The 23,062-nt window shown below is 38.1% G+C and overlaps 1 protein-coding gene across 1 annotated transcript; it reads right to left on the bottom strand.

The window, feature by feature from the left end:
* Positions 1–279: 279 nt before the first annotated feature.
* LOC121377486 (60S ribosomal protein L7-like) lies at positions 280–19,943 on the bottom strand. The gene is made up of 6 exons (XM_041505497.1): positions 19,918–19,943; positions 19,417–19,513; positions 17,188–17,354; positions 4,525–4,662; positions 2,128–2,237; positions 280–530 (listed from the first exon to the last, which is right to left on the bottom strand). The coding sequence occupies exons 1-6, from the start codon at positions 19,926–19,928 to the stop codon at positions 322–324; spliced, it is 732 nt and encodes a 243-aa protein (XP_041361431.1). The 5' UTR covers positions 19,929–19,943; the 3' UTR covers positions 280–321.
* Positions 19,944–23,062: the final 3,119 nt, after the last annotated feature.

The following is a 23,062-nucleotide window of genomic DNA, read 5'->3' as shown; positions in this document are numbered from 1 at the left end:
GGGATCTTTTATAGGTACCATCCCATAGTCAGGATAGCACATACCATGGCCTTTAATGTACCAGTTATGGTGCACTGGCTAGAGCGAGAAATAGCCCAATGGGCCTAGTGACAGGGATCAATCCCAAACCGACTGCGCATCAAGCGAGCGCTTTGCCATTGTTGATCCTACGATGCAAGCATGTCAGGTAAGCACTACTGACAGAGCTAGATTCCACCAACATAAGCAACATTTAAAATCCCCCGTCTAATCTAATAAAATAAGCACAATAATGACACATTTTCTTTCCCGTAATTTATTAATGTCCATGTGTGTCAACGTTTAAATCATTCTCTTGAGGAGAGTGTTGATTTTGTCGTCTCTGAATCCGCAGTCACCGCCATCGTTAAAATGGTTGTACTTCCGGCGCCAGCCCCCGTTTGGCGTGTTCAGTTTGAAGTACCACAGAAAGTTGGCCGCTTCCTTGAAGTGAGGGCCGACCGTGAAAATCTCGTGGATCAAATCCTCCATACAGATGATGTTACAATGACCTGGGGAAAGAAAATAAACAAAGTTCAGATTAGCCACAAAGCAACAGTTTTAATAAAGAAAAATTAGAAGTATAGTATAGTATAGTACACTTATAATGAACATGCTTAGAATGAACTGATTGTAAAGTCCTGTTTTATCTCCCTATATATTAAGCACCAACTTATGCAGGGGTGAGAATTGACAAACTGTAAAAAAAAAGAAGAAAAAAAAAAAAGAAGAGGAAATCTAGAGGGGTCCTGGAAATTCTTGAAATCCTAGGTTAATTAATAGGCCTCAGATTACAGTTATCTTCCCATTTGGTTGTCCAAAATCCGGAAATTTGACCGTGCAAGTAGTCTGCTGTTTGACTGATTATTTCATGGCAGACCGCTATGAAGTGGCAACTGTTTGACTGAAGTGACAAGGGATAGCATGTAGTTTGTAAACATGTGTAACTTGCTGACATTGAAGACTTGTTTGTGGTAATTCCGGCTCATGCAAAAGTAGTGCTTTTTGTGTAAAATGGGTGTACTCCGGCCTGGTTTAGAGGGTGTGTCTGTTTAAACCAATATGCTGGGAGAAAGAGCTGGACAACAGGGGTTGTCCTTTTCAGGGTATGTGTCCCCCATGCAGGCAAAGGTACATACAAAACTTCACGGGCCTGCTGATATTAATAAAAATGTTATAGCCACTAAGGCTATATAGAAACATATAGCGAAATTAATTGTGGTCTGAGGCCATCTGTGCCATCTGACACATTTTGGAGGAAAGGACAATTAAAATGCGAAGAAACACAATGTTCCATGAGAGGAAAACAGCTGATCCGAGGAGAATTCCCACCCCTGGTACAACAAACTACTGCTATAATGGTCCCTTCTGGTTCGTTATAAAGAGTACTTTACTGTACATGAAACCAATTACTACAGGCCTCTGACCACCGAGTATAGTTTCATTCATGTGTTGCTCGCACACACTAGTTTTTGTTTGTGCATACATCCTCGTTACAGGTTAGGCAAAAATAAAAAAAGGCTGTTTTGGATTTAACTTATTTACATAACCCGTATAAATTATTTAAGACAATTTTCATTTCTCAAAGGTGTGTTACTATGTATTTTGTATTGAAAGAAAAGGAAAATTTGAATACACCTCAGCACATCATAAACTACAGATATTTGCCGTCTAACATGACTATTTCTATCCTTAAAGTTGAATGAGGGAAAAGCTGTTGCTATCACATTTTTTTCTATTTGTCCCACCTTTTTTTATCTTAATAAACAGTAATACAGCCATAATAAAATTAACTTAAGCTTTTTCTCCATGCCTTTACCACCCACCCTGAACCTGTCAACTGACAAAAAATAAAGATGGAAATTACCTTTTATTGCTAAATATATATATATATATATATATATATATATATATATATATAAATAAAATAAAAATTCATCCACCTGTCCCCATTTTGAAAAAAAGTATGGCCTAATAAACAGATTAATGATATTTACCACATCTAACATGCAAATAAAAAAATCAAAGTCATCAGGAATATACTGTTAACAATGACTTGTCCCACATTCTACTTGGCAATGAGAATTCTGAACCATTTGCTATACATACCGAGCTGTTTCTCAATGATGGCATTGTCTGTGAGGGGTATACGTTGGTGGTGCACTTTACCGTAACCTCTCTTGTAGATCAATTCTCGCACGCTCTTCAAGTTGGGAATTCTGTAAACAAATTAGAAACAGTAAGTAAACCACACAACATCAATACCTTTAGTATAATATGGAACAATATCTACTGGAAAAAAAGAAAAAAAGAAGAAAAGAAAAGCAGGCATCAAAATAAGCATTGTGTCTGGTAACCCATTTACAGGTTACCACAAAATATAGCCTGGTAACCTATAGGTTACCACAACTATATGAAAGTTAGAATTGAATTGCTGTGTTATCGGTGTTGCTTAAACGCGGATTGCCGAAATTGCTTTGCAATTGCACAAGTGTGCATGAACATCGGTGCAATTTCGTACGAGAAAACGAAACATAACACGGAGTAAATTCATCTAGTGGACACGGCGTAAATGCGGAATGACTATTATTGCTTGCATGTGCAATGCAAATCCTTACCAGAAAATTAAACGCTGAAGTCCGGAATGCATTGCCTGGTTTACATTTGGAAACGAAACTAAATTTTTGTCGATAATGAAACACCGTTAGACTTTTCTTACATGTGGTAACCTCCCGTTCTCGACTTATTTCGATGCCTGAAAGGTTTTTTTAAAGCATATTTTCATACCCAGAAGTTGACATCACTAAAACATATCAATTTATTGATCATCAGGTTTTCATAAATCCCGCAATATTTTTCATTAGCAAAAAGGGATCTTTCATATGCACTTATCCAGACAGGACAGCACAAACCAGACTGACATACCAGTTGTGTTAAGGGGAAGAACAAATCGAAGGATGGGGCCAACAAGGCTGTTTGATCCGAGTGGTCACATAACTACAATATCAACACACATACAGTGATCATATACAGGGCAGGACAGCTCAACTCTTGCTCAGAAATTAAAACACAGTCATCATAGAGATACTCAGAAGTAAAATTTGACTGTCATTTTGTGTTTCATCATGCAAAGAGTTGTCTGTCTGTCTGTTCCTGGGTAGGTATTTTCGAAGCTATTTTAACGCTACGAAATCGTAAAACCGTCGTAGGTTATGACATCACTACAGCACATGCCTTAGTGATGTCATAGCTTATAACGGTGATATTAATTCATGGTGCTAAGATGGTCTCTGAAAATAAGCTCTCTTAGGCTCTGCTAGATAACAAAGCATCCTCTTTGCAAGTCTTTTAGCATTGCACTGCGAGATCACAGTGTTACGAGAGTTTAGTGAATTAGGCCCCAGATCTGCAAAACGTTATCTTGTTCGACACGCCACATCTACTGCTGAAATTTTACTGGCACAATCTATCATGTCGGGGTCAAAAGGATCTGGCTATTTTGGATTATTAGTTTTAGTAAATATTTCTTGCCATTGTACGTAATTTTTTCCATTAAAAAAATTAAATCTTAAAATTGTTAATTTGGGTATAGCATCTTAATGATCAAATGCAAGGAAGGAATGTTTTATTTAACGACACACTAAACACATTTTTTTATTTTACGGTTATATGGCATCAGACATATGGTCAAGGACCACACAGATACTGAGAGAGGAAACCCGCCGTCGCCACTTCATCAGCCACTCTGCAGCAAGGGATCTTTTATATGCACCATCCCACAGTCTTTGATATACCAATCGTGGTGCACTGGCTGGAACGAGAAATAGCCCAATTGGCCCACCGATGGGGATCGATCCCAGACCGACCGCTTTACCACTGGGCTACGTCCCGCTCCTAAATGATGATCAAATGGAGCAACTTGGTAAACGTATCAACTTGGTAAACGTATCAACTTGGTAAACGTATCTGCAACAGGTCTCTGAAAATTGTGAGAATCAGTTTCATCTGCGCAAATCTAATTTTGAATAACCTAATATTTTGTTTGCGCAAAATTAAGGTAATCATTTACATGGACAACAGGTTCTGGCAATAGAAAATGGGTTACCTGAAACTAATTTTGCATAACCTATAAATGGGTTAACACAAATGTTGAATTCTTGGGAGGCCTGCAAAAGCATGGATTTCTGTAAAAGAAGAATTAACTTGGCTATAGCGTGATTGAAGGAAGGAAATGTTTTATTTAACGATGCACTCCAAATCATTTTATTTACGGTTATATGGCGTCGGACATATTGTTAAGGACCACACAGATATTGAGGGAGGAAACCCGCTGTCGCCACTTCATGGGCTACTCTTTTCGATTAGCAACAAGTGACCTTTTATATGCACCATCCCATACAGGATAGTACATACCATGGCCTTTGTTACACCTTTTCAAGTAGCAGCAAGGCTATGATTGTGTAATTTGTTCACAAATACACATTTTGTGCATTCTCCATTACGTACCCCCACGTGATGTATGGCTCAGCGATCTTCAGCATCTGTAACGTGGCGCGGTTCAGCTTCATGAAGACGCCGTTGTTGATCTGGCGCAGGCGGAACAGCTGTAAGACTTTTCTCGGCCGAGGATGAACGCCGTTGATACTGTGAAGAAAAAACAAGCACTGAATGAATGAACATTTAACGACACCCCGGCATGAAAGAGACAATAACAAAAACATAAAAAAAAAGAGTTTGCTTTGTTTAACGACATCACTAGAGCACAATGATTAATTAATCATCAGCTGTTGGATGTCAATATTTTTGTAATTCTGACACATCAGTTAAAAAGTTTGTTTTGTTTACCGACACCACTGGAGCAAAATGATTAATTAATCATCGGCTATTGGATGTCAAACATATGGTTATTCTGACTCGGTCATCAGAGGAAACCAGCTAAATCGCCATGAAAGTCAAACTTGATCTGTAACAGTACACGATAAAGCTATACACAAAATTTCAGCTCAATATCTCAAGGGATTCTGAAGAAGAAAAAACATCCAGAAAATAATATGTGAGACAGACTGTGATGAAACCTTGGCGCGGTAGGGAACTAAAAAGTAAATATTTAAATGGAAATACTAATCACTTCATTTGTTAAAAAACCCTCCCCCATCTCAACCAGCTCCCCCAAAGTCTGGTGGATTGAATGCTGTGATATATACTGCATTGTTGGAGAAGTTTTCACTGTTAGAACTATCACTATAACATTGTTTTATCTGTCCAATCAAAATGACAAAAGACCTGCTAAGCAACAGGACTTGAAAAGGTGGTTGTGGTTTATGTAGCAAGTATAAAAATTGAACTGTGTCACGTGGGGAGCACAGCACAGAGTGTAACTTGCAGAATATTGTTACATGCGCTAAAAGGCATGTCACAACTGTAGAGCCAAGGACTGGAATGTGGAGAACAAAACAAGCAGAAAGATAGGCACTGTCAGACTGGGAGGAAATGAAATAAAACAAGGAAGAAATATTTGACAGTGAGATGAACTACTGCCTTTTAAAAAGACTCCCTTAACACACACAAAAAAGGAAAGGAATAGAATATTTGTTCAATGACAACCTCTGCAGATTTTAAACTATGAACATCTGGTGTCTTAACCATTAACATACAAAATGGGGCTCTGAAAATCACAAAACCGGATCTATTTGTTCACATGTAACTGATACAATTGTAATTTTCCATAATTATTATTATTTTGTTCACACATTATATTTAGGATATCATTTACATGGACAAACAGGTTAAGCTAAAAGGAAATGGGTTATTTTTGCGTAACCGACGCATAAGTTTAGTTCTCAGAGGCCAGGATGTAGAATGAAACACTATTTTCTTACAAGGCATTAGCCTCAAGTCGAACACCTAAATATCAACTCGTCATGTTCATCCAACTCGTCATATGCATCAACTCGTCATATAAATCAACTCGTCATCTAAATCAGCTCGTCATCTAAATCAACTCGTCATATATACATCAACTCGTCATATACAAAGGACAGTTCAGCTCTTGCTCAGAAATTAAAACACAGTCATCATAGAGATACTCAGAAGTAAAATTTGACTGTCATTTTGTGTTTCATCATGCAAAGAGTTGTCTGTCTGTCCCAAATATATAAAGTTATCCTGTCCGATCCTTTGCATATTGTTTTATGAACTGTCACCAAATATATAGCTTACACATAAGCTTATGTGTAAATTCCTATTCTACACTATTGCACGAGATAATTAAAATTAAAATGCATGTTATACAAGCAACTAAAAGTAAAGTTTTTGTTTTAACAACACAACTACAGTACATCGGCTACTGAATGTCAAACATTTGGTAATCCAGTCGTTAACAAGAGGAAACCCGCTAAATGTTTCCAGCAGTAGCAAGGGACCTTTTATATGCACCATCCCATAGACAGGAAACCACAGCACATAACATAGCCTTTTATATGCACCATCCCATAGACAGGAAACCACAGCACATAACATAGCCTTTTATATGCACCATCCCACAGACAGGAAACCACAGCACATAACATAGCCTTTTATATGCACCATCCCATAGACAGGAAAGCACAGCACATAACATAGCTTTTTATATGCACCATCCCATAGACAGGAAAGCACAGCACATAAAAGCACAGCACATAACATAGCTTTTTATATGCACCATCCCATAGACAGGAAAGCACAGCACATAACATAGCCTTTTATATGCACCATCCCATAGACAGGAAAGCACAGCACGTAACATAGCCTTTTATATGCACCATCCCATAGACAGGAAAGCACAGCACGTAACATAGCCTTTTATATACACCATCCCATAGACAGGAAACCAAAGCACATAACATAGCCTTTTATATGCACCATCCCATAGACAGGAAACCAAAGCACATAACATAGCCTTTTATATGCACCATCCCATAGACAGGAAACCAAAGCACATAACATAGCCTTTTATATACCAGTTGTGGTGAACAGGCTGGAACAAGAAATAGCCCAATGGGCCCCGATAAGAATTGAAAACGGTACCAACCAGTCATGACCACGTAAATGATGTCCTAAATTTTAACGATGTAAAAGCAACTCTCCTGACAATTTTCAAAGGCCTATTTTTAATTATCTCAAACACGAAAAAAGGCCACAATCATTCGTGTTTCCTGCATATTTTATCTGTCACAACCAAAATGACAAGTACCTGCAAAGCAACAGGACTTGGAAAGGTGGTTGTGGTTTATGTAGCAAGTATAAAAATTGAACTGTGTCACGTTGGGAGCACAGCACAGAGTGTAACTTGCAGAATATTGTAGAGACAAGGACTGGGATGTGGAGGTGGACAGACAGGCACTGCCACATTGTTTTTCATACGGTTTAAGCTGGACGCCAAAAATTAATAGAAATTTGGCAAATTTGATCAGAAAATCCATGCAAGTAACATTTCTAAGCTAAAATAGCTACACACATACACATGGTTCTTTAATTAGCTTTTTGGCAATTTAGTAATGAAATGTATTAGCCAAATTAAACTTTAAATCATATTTGGCGATTGACAGACTAAACTCTATATTACTGGGTAATACACATGACAATGCACTTTTTAGGTGGCTTTCAAATTTCAAAGAAACGATAGTTTCCAACGAGTTAGCAAAATCACGGAACTGAAAGTCTGTTACCCGTCATCATTTAACATAACACATCATTATGCCATGATTATACGAAAACAGTTTCTGATGGAAACCAATGATCACATTGTTTGTTTTAATAATGGTCTGCTGAAAGATATTTTATTGAAGTAGATTTTAAAAAATAAGAGAGATATGAATGCCTACAGTTTGTAAGATTTTGTTGATGTACAAACATGTATATATGCATTACCTTACAATTGTACTTTGAAACATAATTTTTTAAAGCTTTGCTTGTTCAGAAATTAAAACTTTCTTCACAGAATTGTACAGTAGAACGAAAGTCGATTTGTTCATCACAACAGCAGTCACCTCTGCATAGTTATCAAAGAAAGGAATGTTGATGACACCCCAGCACATTATTTCACCTGACATTAGGCCTCTAAAAATTGCAACAATGATAGTTTTGTTCATGCAAGCTTAGCTCAGAGTCAGCACAAAAATTTCACCAAATTATCTATCGAAATTAAAAAACGGTATTAAATTTAGGTCACCAAATGGGTATTCAGAGTTTATCACTGCATAACCAATAATGGTATTTAACAAAATCTTAATAAAGGAAAGGTTTTCATTGACGACACTCAACACATTTTATTTATGGTTATATGGCATCAGACATATATATATATGGTTAGGACCACATAGATATCGAGACAGGAAACCCGCTGTCGCCACTTCATGGGCTATTCATTTCAATTAGCAGCAAGGGATCTTTTATATGCACCATCCCACAGTCAGGGTAGTACATATCATGGCTTTTAATATACCAGTCGTGGTGCACTGGCTGGAACGAGACAGGGATAGGTACCAGACGACTGCGCATCAAGCGATCATTTTACCACTGGGCTACCTTAAGACAGACCATGAACTACATCTCGAGTTGATAGCTCAGCTCTTGTTCAGAAATTAAAACGCAGTCTTCACTAATATTCAGAAGTTAAAATCGACTGTCATTTTGTTTTTCATCACGTGCACAAGAGTTCGGATGTCTGTTTGTAATTATAACAACAAGTTACATTTGTATGCAAAACCAGGCTTCATCAAGCTCACGAACTGCAAATTCTACAAACTGGCAAATTTTACTTTAATTTTTTTTTTAAATCCCAGTGCCCCCCCTCCTTTCTCTCCTTTGAATTCCATCTGATTTCTTCCTGATCTGGCAACTCCTCCTATCTTTCAACTGCTTTCGCTGTCCACCTCCACATCCCAGTCCTTGTCTCTCCAACCGCGACAGGTGCTTGTCTCTTGTGGCTATCTGTGCCACACACCTGTTCCCCATCAGCTTTTAGCTGTGGGCTTAGTCTGACCACTTCGGGGAGTGTTCAGTAGTTACTTCTGGCATTGTTAAGAGGCACTTGTAACCACCTACTATGCACCCCTACTACCGGCGGTCGTTAGTTAGTGCCGTGGGTCAGACCAGCTTTATTAGCGGCAGAGGACGAGGATGCCAGGTGGGTGCAGGGATATACACAGAGACTGCACCCGTGGACGAAGATGAGACAGGGTTTACTTTAATTTGGCGAAAGAATTGCATGTAATAATTGATATTTTGTTGGAAAATGACTGTTTTTTGCCGTCCCGTCCCCCCCCCCCCCCCCCCCCCCCCAAGTTCAGAAGATAATTTGGCAGAACTGTTATCGTCATTCAGAACTAGCCCTGCAAATTTTTTCTCTCTCATATATTTACCAGGAACCATATTCTGAAATGTTTTGAGTGAAATAAGATACGAAATACACCAGGTACCAACTGTAAACATTAAGATACAATACTTAATGAATTTGGCCCATTAGCTGCATCCTTATTTACTTAAACTGGATACCAATAACAATTTAAATTAATTACCAAAGCAAACCTAGTCAGCCAATGTAGTAAAATATGTCTAGAATTCCCAGACCTGCCTAACCCAAGTTGTCACCATGTGTAGTTATAAACAAATTCTGGCTGTTCATCAGCGTCCGAAGATTTTTGCTTTTCCACCATTATATAGCAGTCGACTGGTATGTTGCTTGCTTTGTGCCATCGATGACTAAACGCAATATAATTTTGAACCGCATACCAGTCTACACCACCGGAAGTATAGGCAATGCAAAAACAAGAACACGTACCAAATTTTAAAAAAAAACAATTTTTAATTACGGACTTGAAACTTTTGCGTATATATATTTAATTTAGCGTACAAGCGTATTTCTATTCATCCATGCGTACAAACTACGCACAAATCATACACATAGGCAGGTCTAATTCCCCATCCCCAATAAATGTGTGTGTTAATCCATGCCATTGCTAACCATACAAATCAACACATTACTTGATTAGTCTCTTCTCACACTATATTGTTTTATTTCCAGCAAGCCATAATTTTCCCTAGCAGGAATTTTATTTTATTATTTTTATTTTGGGGGGGGGGGGGTTTCCCTATTACAAGCAAGCATCATAGGAGTACTGCTACTGCGAAAAACTCATATATAAGTTGTACCTGGTCTATAACAATACATCATAAAGCTATACATAAACGTTTAGCTCAATATCTGGAAGCATAGCCAAAAAGAGTCCAAAAACAAAATATATCTCCTAAGTTCATGGGCCATAAAGTAACTTGGTCAACAAGAGAACCGGTGAGGTACACGATACGCCCATCAGGAGTTTGATGGAAAACCATATCTATATTAATGAATATGTTACGGGTAATATTCAATTTTAACTATGTGAAATTTCAATGGGATGAATGAACAGTTTGGACCAACCACCATTCCAAGTTGTTCCAATATGCGGTTTGATGGTCCTGTACGCATCTGTATGCAAGATATGGTCCGAACAAGGATTTACTGTTATGTGCAGTAGACCATAAAAAGTAGGTCACAGTGACCTAGTAATGGTACACGATACATCACTATCCCAAGTTATTCCTACATGTGAGGTTTGATGGTCCTGTATACAAGATATGGTCCGGACAAGAATAAGTTAACAGAATGACAAACGTATAACACCATACCATATAATACGACCTATAGTGGTGTGGTTTCTGCCAGAATGCAACCAGAGTATGGGGGACCTCTCCCAGAAAGAAAATTGGTTAGGGTTAAGAAAATCATAGAGTAATGATAGAGTAATTAATTTGGTCAAAAGGTTAACTTGAAAAACATTAAATCTGCAAAACTTCTTTAAAAAAAAAATTTTTTTAGTTATGGCGCAATACCCGTTTTACATTCTGGCAGAAACCTTGCTACAGTAAGAGAGATCATGTACTACCAGCTCAGCTCTTGTTCAGAAATTAAAACGCAGTCTTCACTAATAGTCAGAAGTTAAAATTGACTGTCATTTTGTTTTTCATCATGTGCACAAGAGTGTTGTCATTTAAGTATATTTGGAGAAAGATTTTCGCTCTTTACCCCCCATTATACGTTATTGAAACATGAACATTAACAAGGTGATGGTCGGATATTTTACCATATTCAGAACAGTATTGTTTGTGCAGTTTACAATTGTAACAATAGTTTGTTTTGCATAACACCACCACTAGAGCACACTGATTTATTAATCATCGGCTATTGGATGTCAAACATATGGTAATTTTGACAGTCATAGAGAGAAAACCCGCTGCATTTTTCCATTAGTAGCAATTCACCACCCCACAGACAGGATAGCACATAACACAGCCTTTGATGTACCAGTCGTGGTGCACTGGCTGTGACGAGAAATAGCCCAATGGGCCCACCGACGGGGTCGACCCCAGACTGACTGTGCATCAAGCAAGCGCTTTACCACTGGGCTATATCCCGCCCCTGTAGCAATAGGTTTATGTGCAAACCTCGGCTACTAATAGCCAGAGTACTCCGAGAGCTAGACCGATATCTGAACAGTTATGTGCAAACCTAGGCTACTAATAGCCAGAGTACTCCGAGAGCTAGACTGATATCTGAACAGTTATGTGCAAACCTCGGCTACTAATAGCCAGAGTACTCCGAGAGCTAGACCGATATCTGAACGGTTATGTGCAAACCTCAGCTACTAATAGCCAGAGTACTCCGAGAGCTAGACCGATATCTGAACGGTTATGTGCAAACCTAGGCTACTAATAGCCAGAGTACTCCGAGAGCTAGACTGATATCTGAACGGTTATGTGCAAACCTCGGCTACTAATAGCCAGAGTACTCCGAGAGCTAGACCGATATCTGAACGGTTATGTGCAAACCTCGGCTACTAATAGCCAGAGTACTCCGAGAGCTAGACCGATATCTGAACGGTTAGGATCACTCTCTGTCGTCAGAGGTAACTGCATAGCGAAAACACGGAATGGCTGCCTACCACCGGGTAGACAAAGATTCCTGCTCTAATCCAATGTTTTGACACTAAATACCTTTAGATTGATAGTTTTCGAGTTCGCACATAACATATGTTTGATATAATAACCACTGATACACTCACTACAGGACGAAACCTGTAAGCACCAGCCACCTACATATTTAACTGGAACTTTATTGAAAAGGGGAGCTATCGGGTTTCTTCTTGTAGTGTGTGTATTAAATAGTATTTGAATAAATCAGGGCTTCTAGATTATGGTAGCCCCACTCCCATGGCTAGTGATATTCAGTGTTGGGCTAGTAAATAACCACTATCGTCATGCCCGACGGCTAGTGAATTTTTTTTGGTCAAATGTTGCAGTTAAGTCTTATTTTGTAAATATAAATATCCTGACCCCCCACTCCAACACCCAATGTTAGTGTTTTTAAGCTCTGTCTTCCTCTTTAGGTGACATATCTAATTATTATTATTATTTAGTCAAATTGTATTAGCTTAAAGTAAAGTAGGGCTAGTGAATTTTTAATCGTGGCTAGTAAATTTGTAAAATTACTGATCCCATGGCTAGTGGATTTTAAAAAATTTCTAGAAGCCCTGTAAATATACAGATTTTTTGTGTGTACAAAATGCCTCATCCATAACGCTGGAAATACACACTATTTGATAAACCTACATTATTGCTATGTACACATCTCGAAATCGGTAAAGATTAGTGTTAATTTTCAATCATAGCTTTTTAAACTCTTGTTCAGAAATGAAAACTTTCTTCACAAATTATTCAGTAGAACGAAAGTCTGTTTGTTCATCACAACAAGCGGTCTAAACAAATATCAAAACTCGTGTTTTCAAAAAACTTAGGTACTTGAAACACGACATTCCTCAAAATAATTGGAATTGTGTGGAAAGTGCTGTTTGTACAAACGAGGGATGTCATACTTTTGGTCACAGTGACCTAGTAATAGTACGCAATACACTGCCATTCCAAGTTGTTCCTACAAGTGAGGTTTGATGGTCCTATATGCATTTGTATGCAAGATATGTTCGGACAAGAAATTACTGTTATGTGCAGTAGACCGTAAAAAGTAGGTCACAGTGACCTAGTAATAGTACGCGATACACGGCCATCCCAAGTTGTTCCTACATGTGAGGTTTGATGGTCCTGTATTCATCTGTATACAAGATATGGTCCGGACAAGAATAAGTTAACAGAATGACAAACGTACAACACCATACCATATAATACGACCTATAGTGGTGTGGTTCAGTTGTAAACTATACAAAGCAACCCACCCAGTGTTTCTGCCAGAATGCAACCAGTCAACAGAAGGTATGGGGGACCTCTCCCAGAAAGAAAATGGGTTAAGTTTAGTGTTGGGGTTAAGAAAATTATAGAGTAATGATAGAGTAATTAATTTTGTCAAAAGGTTAACTTGAAAAACATTAAATCTGCAAAACTTCTTTAACAATTTTTTTTTTTTAGTTATGGCGCAATACCCGTTTTACATTCTGGCAGAAACCTTGCTCAGTAAGAGAGATCATGTACTACCAGCTCAGCTCTTGTTCAGAAATTAAAACGAAGTCTTCACTAATAGTCAGAAGTTAAAATCGACTGTCATTTTGTTTTTCATCATGTGCACAAGAGTGTTGTCATTTAAGTATATTTGGAGAAAGATTTTCACCCTTTACCCCCCATTATACGTTATTGAAACATGAACATTAACAAGGTGATGGTCGGATATTTTACCATATTCAGAACAGTATTGTTTGTGCAGTTTACAATTGTAACAATAGTTTGTTTTGCATAACACCACCACTAGAGCACACTGATTTATTAATCATCGGCTATTGGATGTCAAACATATGGTCATTTTGACAGTCACAGAGAGAAAACCCGCTGCATTTTTCCATTAGTAGCAATGCACAGACAGGATAGCACATAACACAGCCTGTGATGTACCAGTCGTGGTGCACTGGCTGTGACGAGAAACAGCCCAATGGGCCCACCGACGGGGATCGACCCCAGACTGACTGTGCATCAAGCAAGCGCTTTACCACTGGGCTATATCCCGCCCCTGTAGCAATAGGTTTATGTGCAAACCTCGGCTACTAATAGCCAGACTACTCCGAGAGCTAGACCGATATCTGAACGGTTATGTGCAAACCTAGGCTATTAATAGCCAGAGTACTCCGAGAGCTAGACCGATATCTGAACGGTTATGTGCAAACCTCGGCTACTAATAGCCAGAGTACTCCGAGAGCTAGACCGATATCTGAACGGTTATGTGCAAACCTAGGCTACTAATAGCCAGAGTACTCCGAGAGCTAGACTGATATCTGAACGGTTATGTGCAAACCTAGGCTACTAATAGCCAGAGTACTCCGAGAGCTAGACCGATATCTGAACGGTTATGTGCAAACCTAGGCTATTAATAGCCAGAGTACTCCGAGAGCTAGACCGATATCTGAACGGTTATGTGCAAACCTAGGCTATTAATAGCCAGAGTACTCCGAGAGCTAGACCGATATCTGAACGGTTATGTGCAAACCTAGGCTACTAATAGCCAGAGTACTCCGAGAGCTAGACTGATATCTGAACGGTTATGTACAAACCTAGGCTACTAATAGCCAGAGTACTCCGAGAGCTAGACTGATATCTGAACGGTTATGTACAAACCTCGGCTACTAATAGCCAGAGTACTCCGAGAGCTAGACCGATATCTGAACGGTTATGTGCAAACCTAGGCTACTAATAGCCAGAGTACTCCGAGAGCTAGACCGATATCTGAACGGTTATGTGCAAACCTAGGCTACTAATAGCCAGAGTACTCCGAGAGCTAGACTGATATCTGAACGGTTAGGATCACTCTCTGTCGTCAGAGGTAACTGCATAGCGAAAACACGGAATGGCTGCCTACCACCGGGTAGACAAAGATTCCTGCTCTAATCCAATGTTTTGACACTAAATACCTTTAGATTGATAGTTTTCGAGTTCGCACATAACATATGTTTGATATAATAACCAATGATACACTCACTACAGGACGAAACCTGTAAGCACCAGCCACCTACATATTTAACTGGAACTTTATTGAAAAGGGGCGCTATCGGGTTTCTTCTTGTAGTGTGTGTATTAAATAGTATTTGAATAAATCAAGGCTTCTAGATTATGGTAGCCCCACTCCCATGGCTAGTGATATTCAGTGTTGGGCTAGTAAATAACCACTATCGTCATGCCTGACGGCTAGTGAATTTTTTTTGGTCAAATGTTGCAGTTAAGTCTTATTTTGTAAATATAAATATCCTGACCCCCCACTCCAACACCCAATGTTAGTGTTTTTAAGCTCTGTCTTCCTCTTTAGGTGACATATCTAATTATTATTATTATTTAGTCAAATTGTATTAGCTTAAAGTAAAGTAGGGCTAGTGAATTTTTAATCGTGGCTAGTAAATTTGTAAAATTACTGATCCCATGGCTAGTGGATTTTAAAAAAATTCTAGAAGCCCTGTAAATATACAGATTTTTTGTGTGTACAAAATGCCTCATCCATAACGCTGGAAATACACACTATTTGATAAACCTACATTATTGCTATGTACACATCTCGAAATCGGTAAAGATTAGTGTTCATTTTCAATCATAGCTTTTTAAACTCTTGTTCAGAAATGAAAACTTTCTTCACAAATTATTCAGTAGAACGAAAGTCTGTTTGTTCATCACAACAAGCGGTCTAAACAAATATCAAAACTCGTGTTTTCGAAAAACTTACGTACTTGAAACACGACATTCCTCAAAATAATTGGAATTGTGTGGAAAGTGTTGTTTGTACAAACGAGGGATGTCATACCTTTGGATTCAATTTATGGGTATGTATACCTTTGGATTCAATTTATGGGTATGTATACCTTTGGATTCAATTTATGTAGGGGCGTAATCACATCCATAAAGAATCAATATAGGCCTCTTAATATTATTAAGATTCGACAAATATACCAGTCCTCGGTCACAGCTAGTGTGTTTTGAGTTATGGCTGGTAGAAATATTCATCTGTATTGCTGCAATACATACATGGCACTAGACAGTTTGTCAGGACAAGAGATACACTTAGAGCACATTGATTTATTAATGATCGACTATTGAATGTCAAATATTTGGTCATTTTGACATAGTCTTAAGAAGAGATAACCGCTACATTTTCCCCATTTAGTAACAAGGTATCGAGAGAAAACCCAGCTAAAATACAATTCAATTTAGTTACAATCATGGATAAAACAAAATGACAATCACGATATGTTAAAGATGTTTTTGTTTTACGACACCACTAGAGCACATTACTCTCATACTCAGGGCTGGGTGCAGCCCAGTGGTAAAGCACCCGCCTGATCTAGGATCGATCCCATCAGTTGGGCTATTTCTCGTTCCAACCAGTACACCACAACTCGTATATCAAAGAGTGCGGTATGTCTATCCTGTCTGTGGGATGGTACATATAAAAGATCCCTTGATACTAGATGAAAACCGTAGCGGGTTTCCTCTCTACGACTGTCAAAATTAGCAAAAGTTTCACATTCAATAGCGGACGATTAATAAAATCAATGTGCTCTAGTGCAGGGTTTCTGCCAGAGGGTAAAACACCCATACCTAAATAGTTTTGCAGATTTCATTTTTTTAACTTAAATTAATTACTCTTATGATTATGATTTTCTTAACCTTAACTCTAAACCTAACCCTTTTTTTTTTTTTTTTTAGGGAGGTCCGTCATACCTCGTGGACTGCGGTTGCATTCAGCACGTGCACACATTGTAAATATTCAATTCCATAGCGCCATACCCAAAAAACATTTTCTGGCAGAAACCCTGTTATGTTAAATTTGTTTTACGACACCACTCAGGGCTATCTCTGGATGATCAGAAAATTTTGCCAAATTATCTAAAAACATACCAAACCTATAGCTATCTTCCAACAAAATATAAATTATAACAATATTTTTTTACAAAATTAAAATAAAATTCGCCAATTCTTGTCAAAATTCGCAATTGGTGAATTTGGCGAGTGGCAGACCTAGCCCTGCCACTAGAGCACATTAATTTTTTTTAATCGGTGGCTATCGGAGGTCAAACATTGGTAATTTTGATTAAGGATATGTATTTATCTCACCCTCTGATTCGCATCACAAACGCCAGCTTGGGCTCGTGAGGAACGTAGAAGTTGTTGGCTTTCTTCGCCATGCGATACATGCGAATCATCTCTCGCTCCTTCACACGGTATTCCTTGGCATATTTCTCCGCTCGCTTGAAGATGACCTTCCGATTGGCTTTGAAAGCCTAGGAGAAATAGTTCCAACTTATTAAATGTTCTAAAGTTCACATAAGTATTGCATAAATTTGCATAAATTGCTATTTAGGATTCAACATTAAATTTTAACATCAACATGTATTACTTGTCCTAACTAGCAGCGAGAGTTATGCGAAAAAAGAAACAGTTACCTAAATCTCTTTCCATAACTCATGTTTTACACCAATTTTCAGCTCTCAAAGGCCTGCACAGCATTAAATTAATAAATAAATATCCATTGTTCGGCCATATTACATAATAATTTTCAGTTGACAAGTTACGGTTGTGCTTTTAGCTATGGTGGACTTCGAAACAGTCTAGCGGATGGAAAGAGTTCCGGCCGTTACCCATCCTTTTTAGTTGTTGCCAACCCAGAAATTATTTCAACTATTTGGTGCGGAGTACGGGCAGAACTGTTGACTAATGCACGATTGACTGATGATAACGATGGTCTCAAAAACTTTGGAAAAACAAGACATGTGACAGTCTAGTCCGAAGGGACGTAGAATGTGTGGTTCTTCTAAGTCCGAACCTTGTTACCTACCCTATATGTAGCTGGTATTCAAAACTTGCGGCACCATGTTTCAAACGTTTCTCAACCGAAATAGTGCAACAAATGGACACACAAACCAAAAATGTATAACCTACCATACTAACTAAATCCTGATTGAAGTACTTACGTCATTATTAACAAAATAAATCTTCCAATGAAAACCGTCAAAAGTCCCCGCCATTTTAAATATGCTACATAGAGGGAAGCAACTCGCTGTGCATGTTAAGAAAAGTATTGACATAACATGTCCCGTGCATTAGTGACTGTCCTCTTACATCAAAGACATAAAAGCTAAGGTTGACAACAGCGACTTTTTGAACCCTTGTTTTAGCTTCGTACATAATAAAACATATTTAAAAGTAATTGCTTAATATGATATATTTGACCAAAGGTACTTTTCATTTCTTTCATCTTTTAAAACTTTTATCCTGAATTATGTAAATAGCATTGTCCGCTTGTTATAGAAATTTGACAGGGGTTAAGGTTAGTAGACCAGTTTTTATTTTAATGTGGCAAAGCATTGTAATAATATAGCTAATTTTGAATTTGAATGACGTCAGTATTCCAATGACATCGCTTTGCATTTCCTTACAATAACCATTAATTGGGTACATGACATTTCCGTTTTAAGAATGCTGGAAAAATTCCAGTGCAAGATTGTTTTTGAAAAAAAATTTAACATTATTAATGCACCTGAATGTGTTTGACGAAAATCTTGTGATTAAAACATTATACCTTTTACAAAATATGGATTTTAAGTGAAATGAATGCATGATGTTTCAACCCCAAGGCAGTTCGCCCCCAGTTTGACCGGTTCACCCCATGTACCAGTTCGGCCCCAAGTCGATTTGTCCCCAACTGTAAGCCTGTTCGCCCCCAACTATTTGTCAGTTCGCCATAAACTCAGTTCTTAGAGGGGAGGGATTGTTGTCTTTTCATTTATTTGGACGGATCATGAATCATTCCAGGCACCGATGATATATATATACATACATATCTTAATTAAACTGGTGATTATATTGACGACTGCCAAACTGCACATCTAAAAATGCACATGGGAGTGCGTGAAATCGCCTAAAAATAGGGTATGGTTGCACTAGAGGAAGCTTTGCACACACACGTCCAGGCCACACATTCACATCGACAGTGATACCTTTTGGGGGCTAACTGGTACCTTTGTGGCAGTTAACTGGTTATTATGCACGTGGGAGAGAACTGACATCCTATTTGGGGGCGAACTGACCTGCGGGTGTACTGACGGGGTGAACTGGCTTTGGGGGGGGGGGGGGGGGGCGCGCGAAATGACTGGGGGTGGGGGGGCGGGGGGTGAGAAACGTCTGGTACCCAAATGAAATTATTATAAGATATTCTATATTTATTATGTACGCAGCCAAAACAAGGGTGCGAAAAGTGACGGACGTCTACCTGAACTGACAAGTAACCCAAACTACAGGTTAGTATTGTTAGTGTTCATTTGTTATACTCAAGCATATTGTTACCTTTTTCTGTTTTAATGCAGCCTTGACTTTACTCTCACGTATTTTTGCATTTAGATTTCTTTTCTTCAGAAGGCTTTCCGGCACCTTCGGCTTCTTGCTGAAATAATAATTAACAAAATTAAAACACAAATGTGTCAAAATTGGGTGGGGAAAAAAAAAAATCACAATAAACATATCTTAATATCTAAGTTTCGATTACCATTTTTAAATCAAATATTTTTTCTACGTTATCTAATTAACAATATCGCAATCCACTTGCACAGTGATTAAATGTTTCAACAGTAGCCTACGGAACTTGTATCACATTTTACAGGCGTTGTAAATTAACCATCGCCGATTAAACCCCGTCCAATTCCCATATCTATGTATGTAACAGTAAAATTAACATATTCTTCAGATTAAATACATGTTGGTTTAATGTTTGTTAACGTTTTAAAATCTAGTATTTTATTAATAAAAAGGATGATTGCGGATTTGGTCTGCATTCAAACAGAAACGTACGTGTCGGGCATGTTGTTTTTGACAAAAAGGAAGCACTAGTTTCAAATACTATTGTCCTAACAGTTATGACGTTTAGCGATATATGTTACTCTCCTGATTGTTTTATATGAGTACTTGCTTGTTTTTACAATAAAATAAAATAAAATGAAATAAAATAAATAAACCATGCATATTTTAGGTGTAATATATAACTATATAATCAAATGTACATTCATTATTATTATTATTTATATGTAATTCATATATATATATATATATATATATAAAAATACTCAACTGTGCCTTAAATAAAATAAGTTAAATGTTCATTGCAAATGATGAATGAATGAATGAATGAATGTTTAACGACACCCCAGCACGAAAAATACATCGGCTATTTGGTGTCAAACTATGGTAATGCAAACAAATAAAGTGATGATCAACATCAATATAAAAATTCAAGATTTAAATAAAAAACAGAGTAAAGAACTGTGCAAAAATACGAATATCACTGATAGATACTGACTTTTACTCAAAATTTCAATTGTAAATCGAAGAAAACAAGGGGATTTGTGCTGTATTGGCCATTCTCAAAGAGAATGTTACACCCCTGCACCACGGTGAGGTTACAGCACGCGCAGGGGTCATTGCAACTGTCACCAAATATCAAATATATACAGTTCGTGTTTACGACATTTTACTTACGTTATTCGACTATATTCATTAATTATTAAAAACGATTATTGGAATTGAAATTTTATTATTATATATATTATACAGTGGCGTAGGAAGGTGCCAAAATGGGGGGGGGGGCACACTTATATTTACACACTTTTACTATTAAAAAGCAAATATAAAGCAAAATATCTGGAAAATGTGTGGGGCACACGCCTCCTTGCCCCCGCCCCCCGCTTCCTACGCCAGTGTTATATCATTATAGCGTACTATTTTCTAATTAAAAGGAAGCCCTACCCCAAATTTGCATAATGAATGTTTCCCACCTAATATTTATTACTTTATATTTTGAAATGCAAATATTACATATTCAACTATATGCCCTTAAGACATTATAACTCAATATTTTTTGTTTAACGACACCACTAGAGCACATTGATTTAGGTTATTAATCATCGGCTATTGGATGTCAAATATTCAGTAATTTTTACATTTTCCCATTAGCAGCAAGGGATCTTTTATATGCACCATCCCATTGACAGGATAGCACATGCCACGGCCATTGATATACCAGTCGTGTTGCACTGGCTACAACTCAATAATTTCGTTTGTTAAAGCCGCACACCCTAGTTCCATCCAGCGAAAATAAATTATAATTTGGTTAATCTACAAACCTGTAACACACTTAGATCACGTTTTCATCAAATGGAGTGAAAAAGCAGGTTTTATATCGATAAATACCATGGGAATCCCCATGTCCCAATTGCTTGAAATAATTTTGAAAGTTTGTATTCTGATGTCACCGGTAGATGTCGCTCGAAGCACAACAATGCCTACGTCACGACAAATTTCACAGACTAGGGGTGCGTTCTTTTCACCTCTCCTGGACATGTTCCAACTGTTCTGTCCTGGTTGTATCCCCTCACCAGATATCGTAGGACTTAGCAAAATTATTGGTTTTAAGGGTTTGTAACGTTTTGTATTGAGATACTTACTTGTCTGAACTTTATTGTTACTGAAAATGTTCACGAACTTTGAGGAAAAATCTCACAAATGAACAACAACAAATCGGATGTTGATTGCGCGAACCGTGCACGAGAAAACAAACCGAACCAAAATGATAACGGTCACGTGGTATACCAACGTCTGTGACATTGAAATGGAAATATCCCGTCTTAAAATAGATTAGACCTTGTCTGCTCAACGGTTTTTTCTCAAACGTGCGTCCGTTTTTCAGAAATACGAAAAATGCATTTTGTGGTATTACAAACACCAGGATTACCAGGATTACCAAAAAACACTTCAGGTGAATGGAAATGTATATTCTAAATAATAAACGGTAAGTAAAGTGCAATTTTGTTTGTGAAAAAAATGGGTTTAATAGCGAAAAACAACGCCGTAATGGTTAACAACTAGCCGTAACTAGGGTGTGTCCCTTTAACACATTTAAAAAAGAAGAAAGTTTTATTATTATTGTAAAAAAATATATATTCAAGATCATACATATAGCAATTATGGAGTGTAAGAACGAGAAATACATTTATATAAAAATCGATGTGACCAGTGACGGATCCAGGGTTTTATAACGGCGTGTGTGTGGTTGTGTGTGTGTGTGTGTGGGGGGGGGGGGGGGAGCCCACACAATTATACAAAAGGGCAACAAGCGTTGGTAGCATGATTTGTAAGGAGGTTCGGGGACATGCTCCCCGGAAAATTGGGAAATAAAGATGCACAGAGACGTATTTTTAGAACAATTTAGTGACACCCGCACTCCCGCCCCAGTCCCCGCACCCGCACCCCACGCCTGTATCCGCCAAAGAAGTCTGACGTAAAATTAATAAACGTAACTAATAAGTTTGTAAACTTTCTTACCTGGTTTATTTGTATGGACATATGTTGTACATCTTAGGCAATTTATCGTGATACATTCGACATATATTCATACAAACTATTATTCGTTTACAATAGCTTTTATTTGACAGAATTTGCAAATACGATTTTTAGAAGGTATTTAATAATACTACAAGAACATAGCTCCAGTCTATTCAGTGCAATTCGTAATCAGGAGCGTTGCGTAATCTGGACCTGGTGGTGGTGGTGGTGGTGGTGGTGGGGGGGGGGGGGGGGGGAGGGGTCGAATATGAACCAAGTGGACTCTTTTTCTATTTTGTTTGTGCACCACCAGGAACTCCGTATGTATAAACCTGTATGCTTTAGTTCTGAAAGCCGGACCATTTGCTTCAGCGGGGGTGGGGGGTGGGGTTTCGTCCTGGTTTATTTGTATGGGTTCTTTTTTCAGGACTTGTTTACATACCGGACTCAGATTCCCCCTACAGCACTGACAGTGACAGAAATACTAGTCAAGCAAATGAATAATGTCTGTTTATTAATATTACACTTCAGTTAATCATTGCCGGTTTATCCTAGTAGCACATGTAGCACGTGCTACGACCCCTGCGCTTCATCCTCGCGTTGATGTGTACATTTATTT

Source organism: Gigantopelta aegis, chromosome 7 (assembly GCF_016097555.1).
Source record: "Gigantopelta aegis isolate Gae_Host chromosome 7, Gae_host_genome, whole genome shotgun sequence".
Classification (NCBI taxonomy): domain Eukaryota; kingdom Metazoa; phylum Mollusca; class Gastropoda; order Neomphalida; family Peltospiridae; genus Gigantopelta; species Gigantopelta aegis.
Note: the sequence above shows the minus strand (reverse complement) of the source record. Positions and strands in the feature narration are given on the sequence as shown.

What these genes read in the sequence shown, in the direction of transcription:
- LOC121377486 (XM_041505497.1), bottom strand. An exon ending in TTTGTGATGCGAATCAGAGG is followed by an intron (nt 4,663 to 17,187) that starts GTGAGATAAATA and finishes TTTTCTTCACAG; the next exon opens with TATCAACGGCGTTCATCCTC. An exon ending in CATCATTGAGAAACAGCTCG is followed by an intron (nt 531 to 2,127) that starts GTATGTATAGCA and finishes TTCTTTCCCCAG; the next exon opens with GTCATTGTAACATCATCTGT.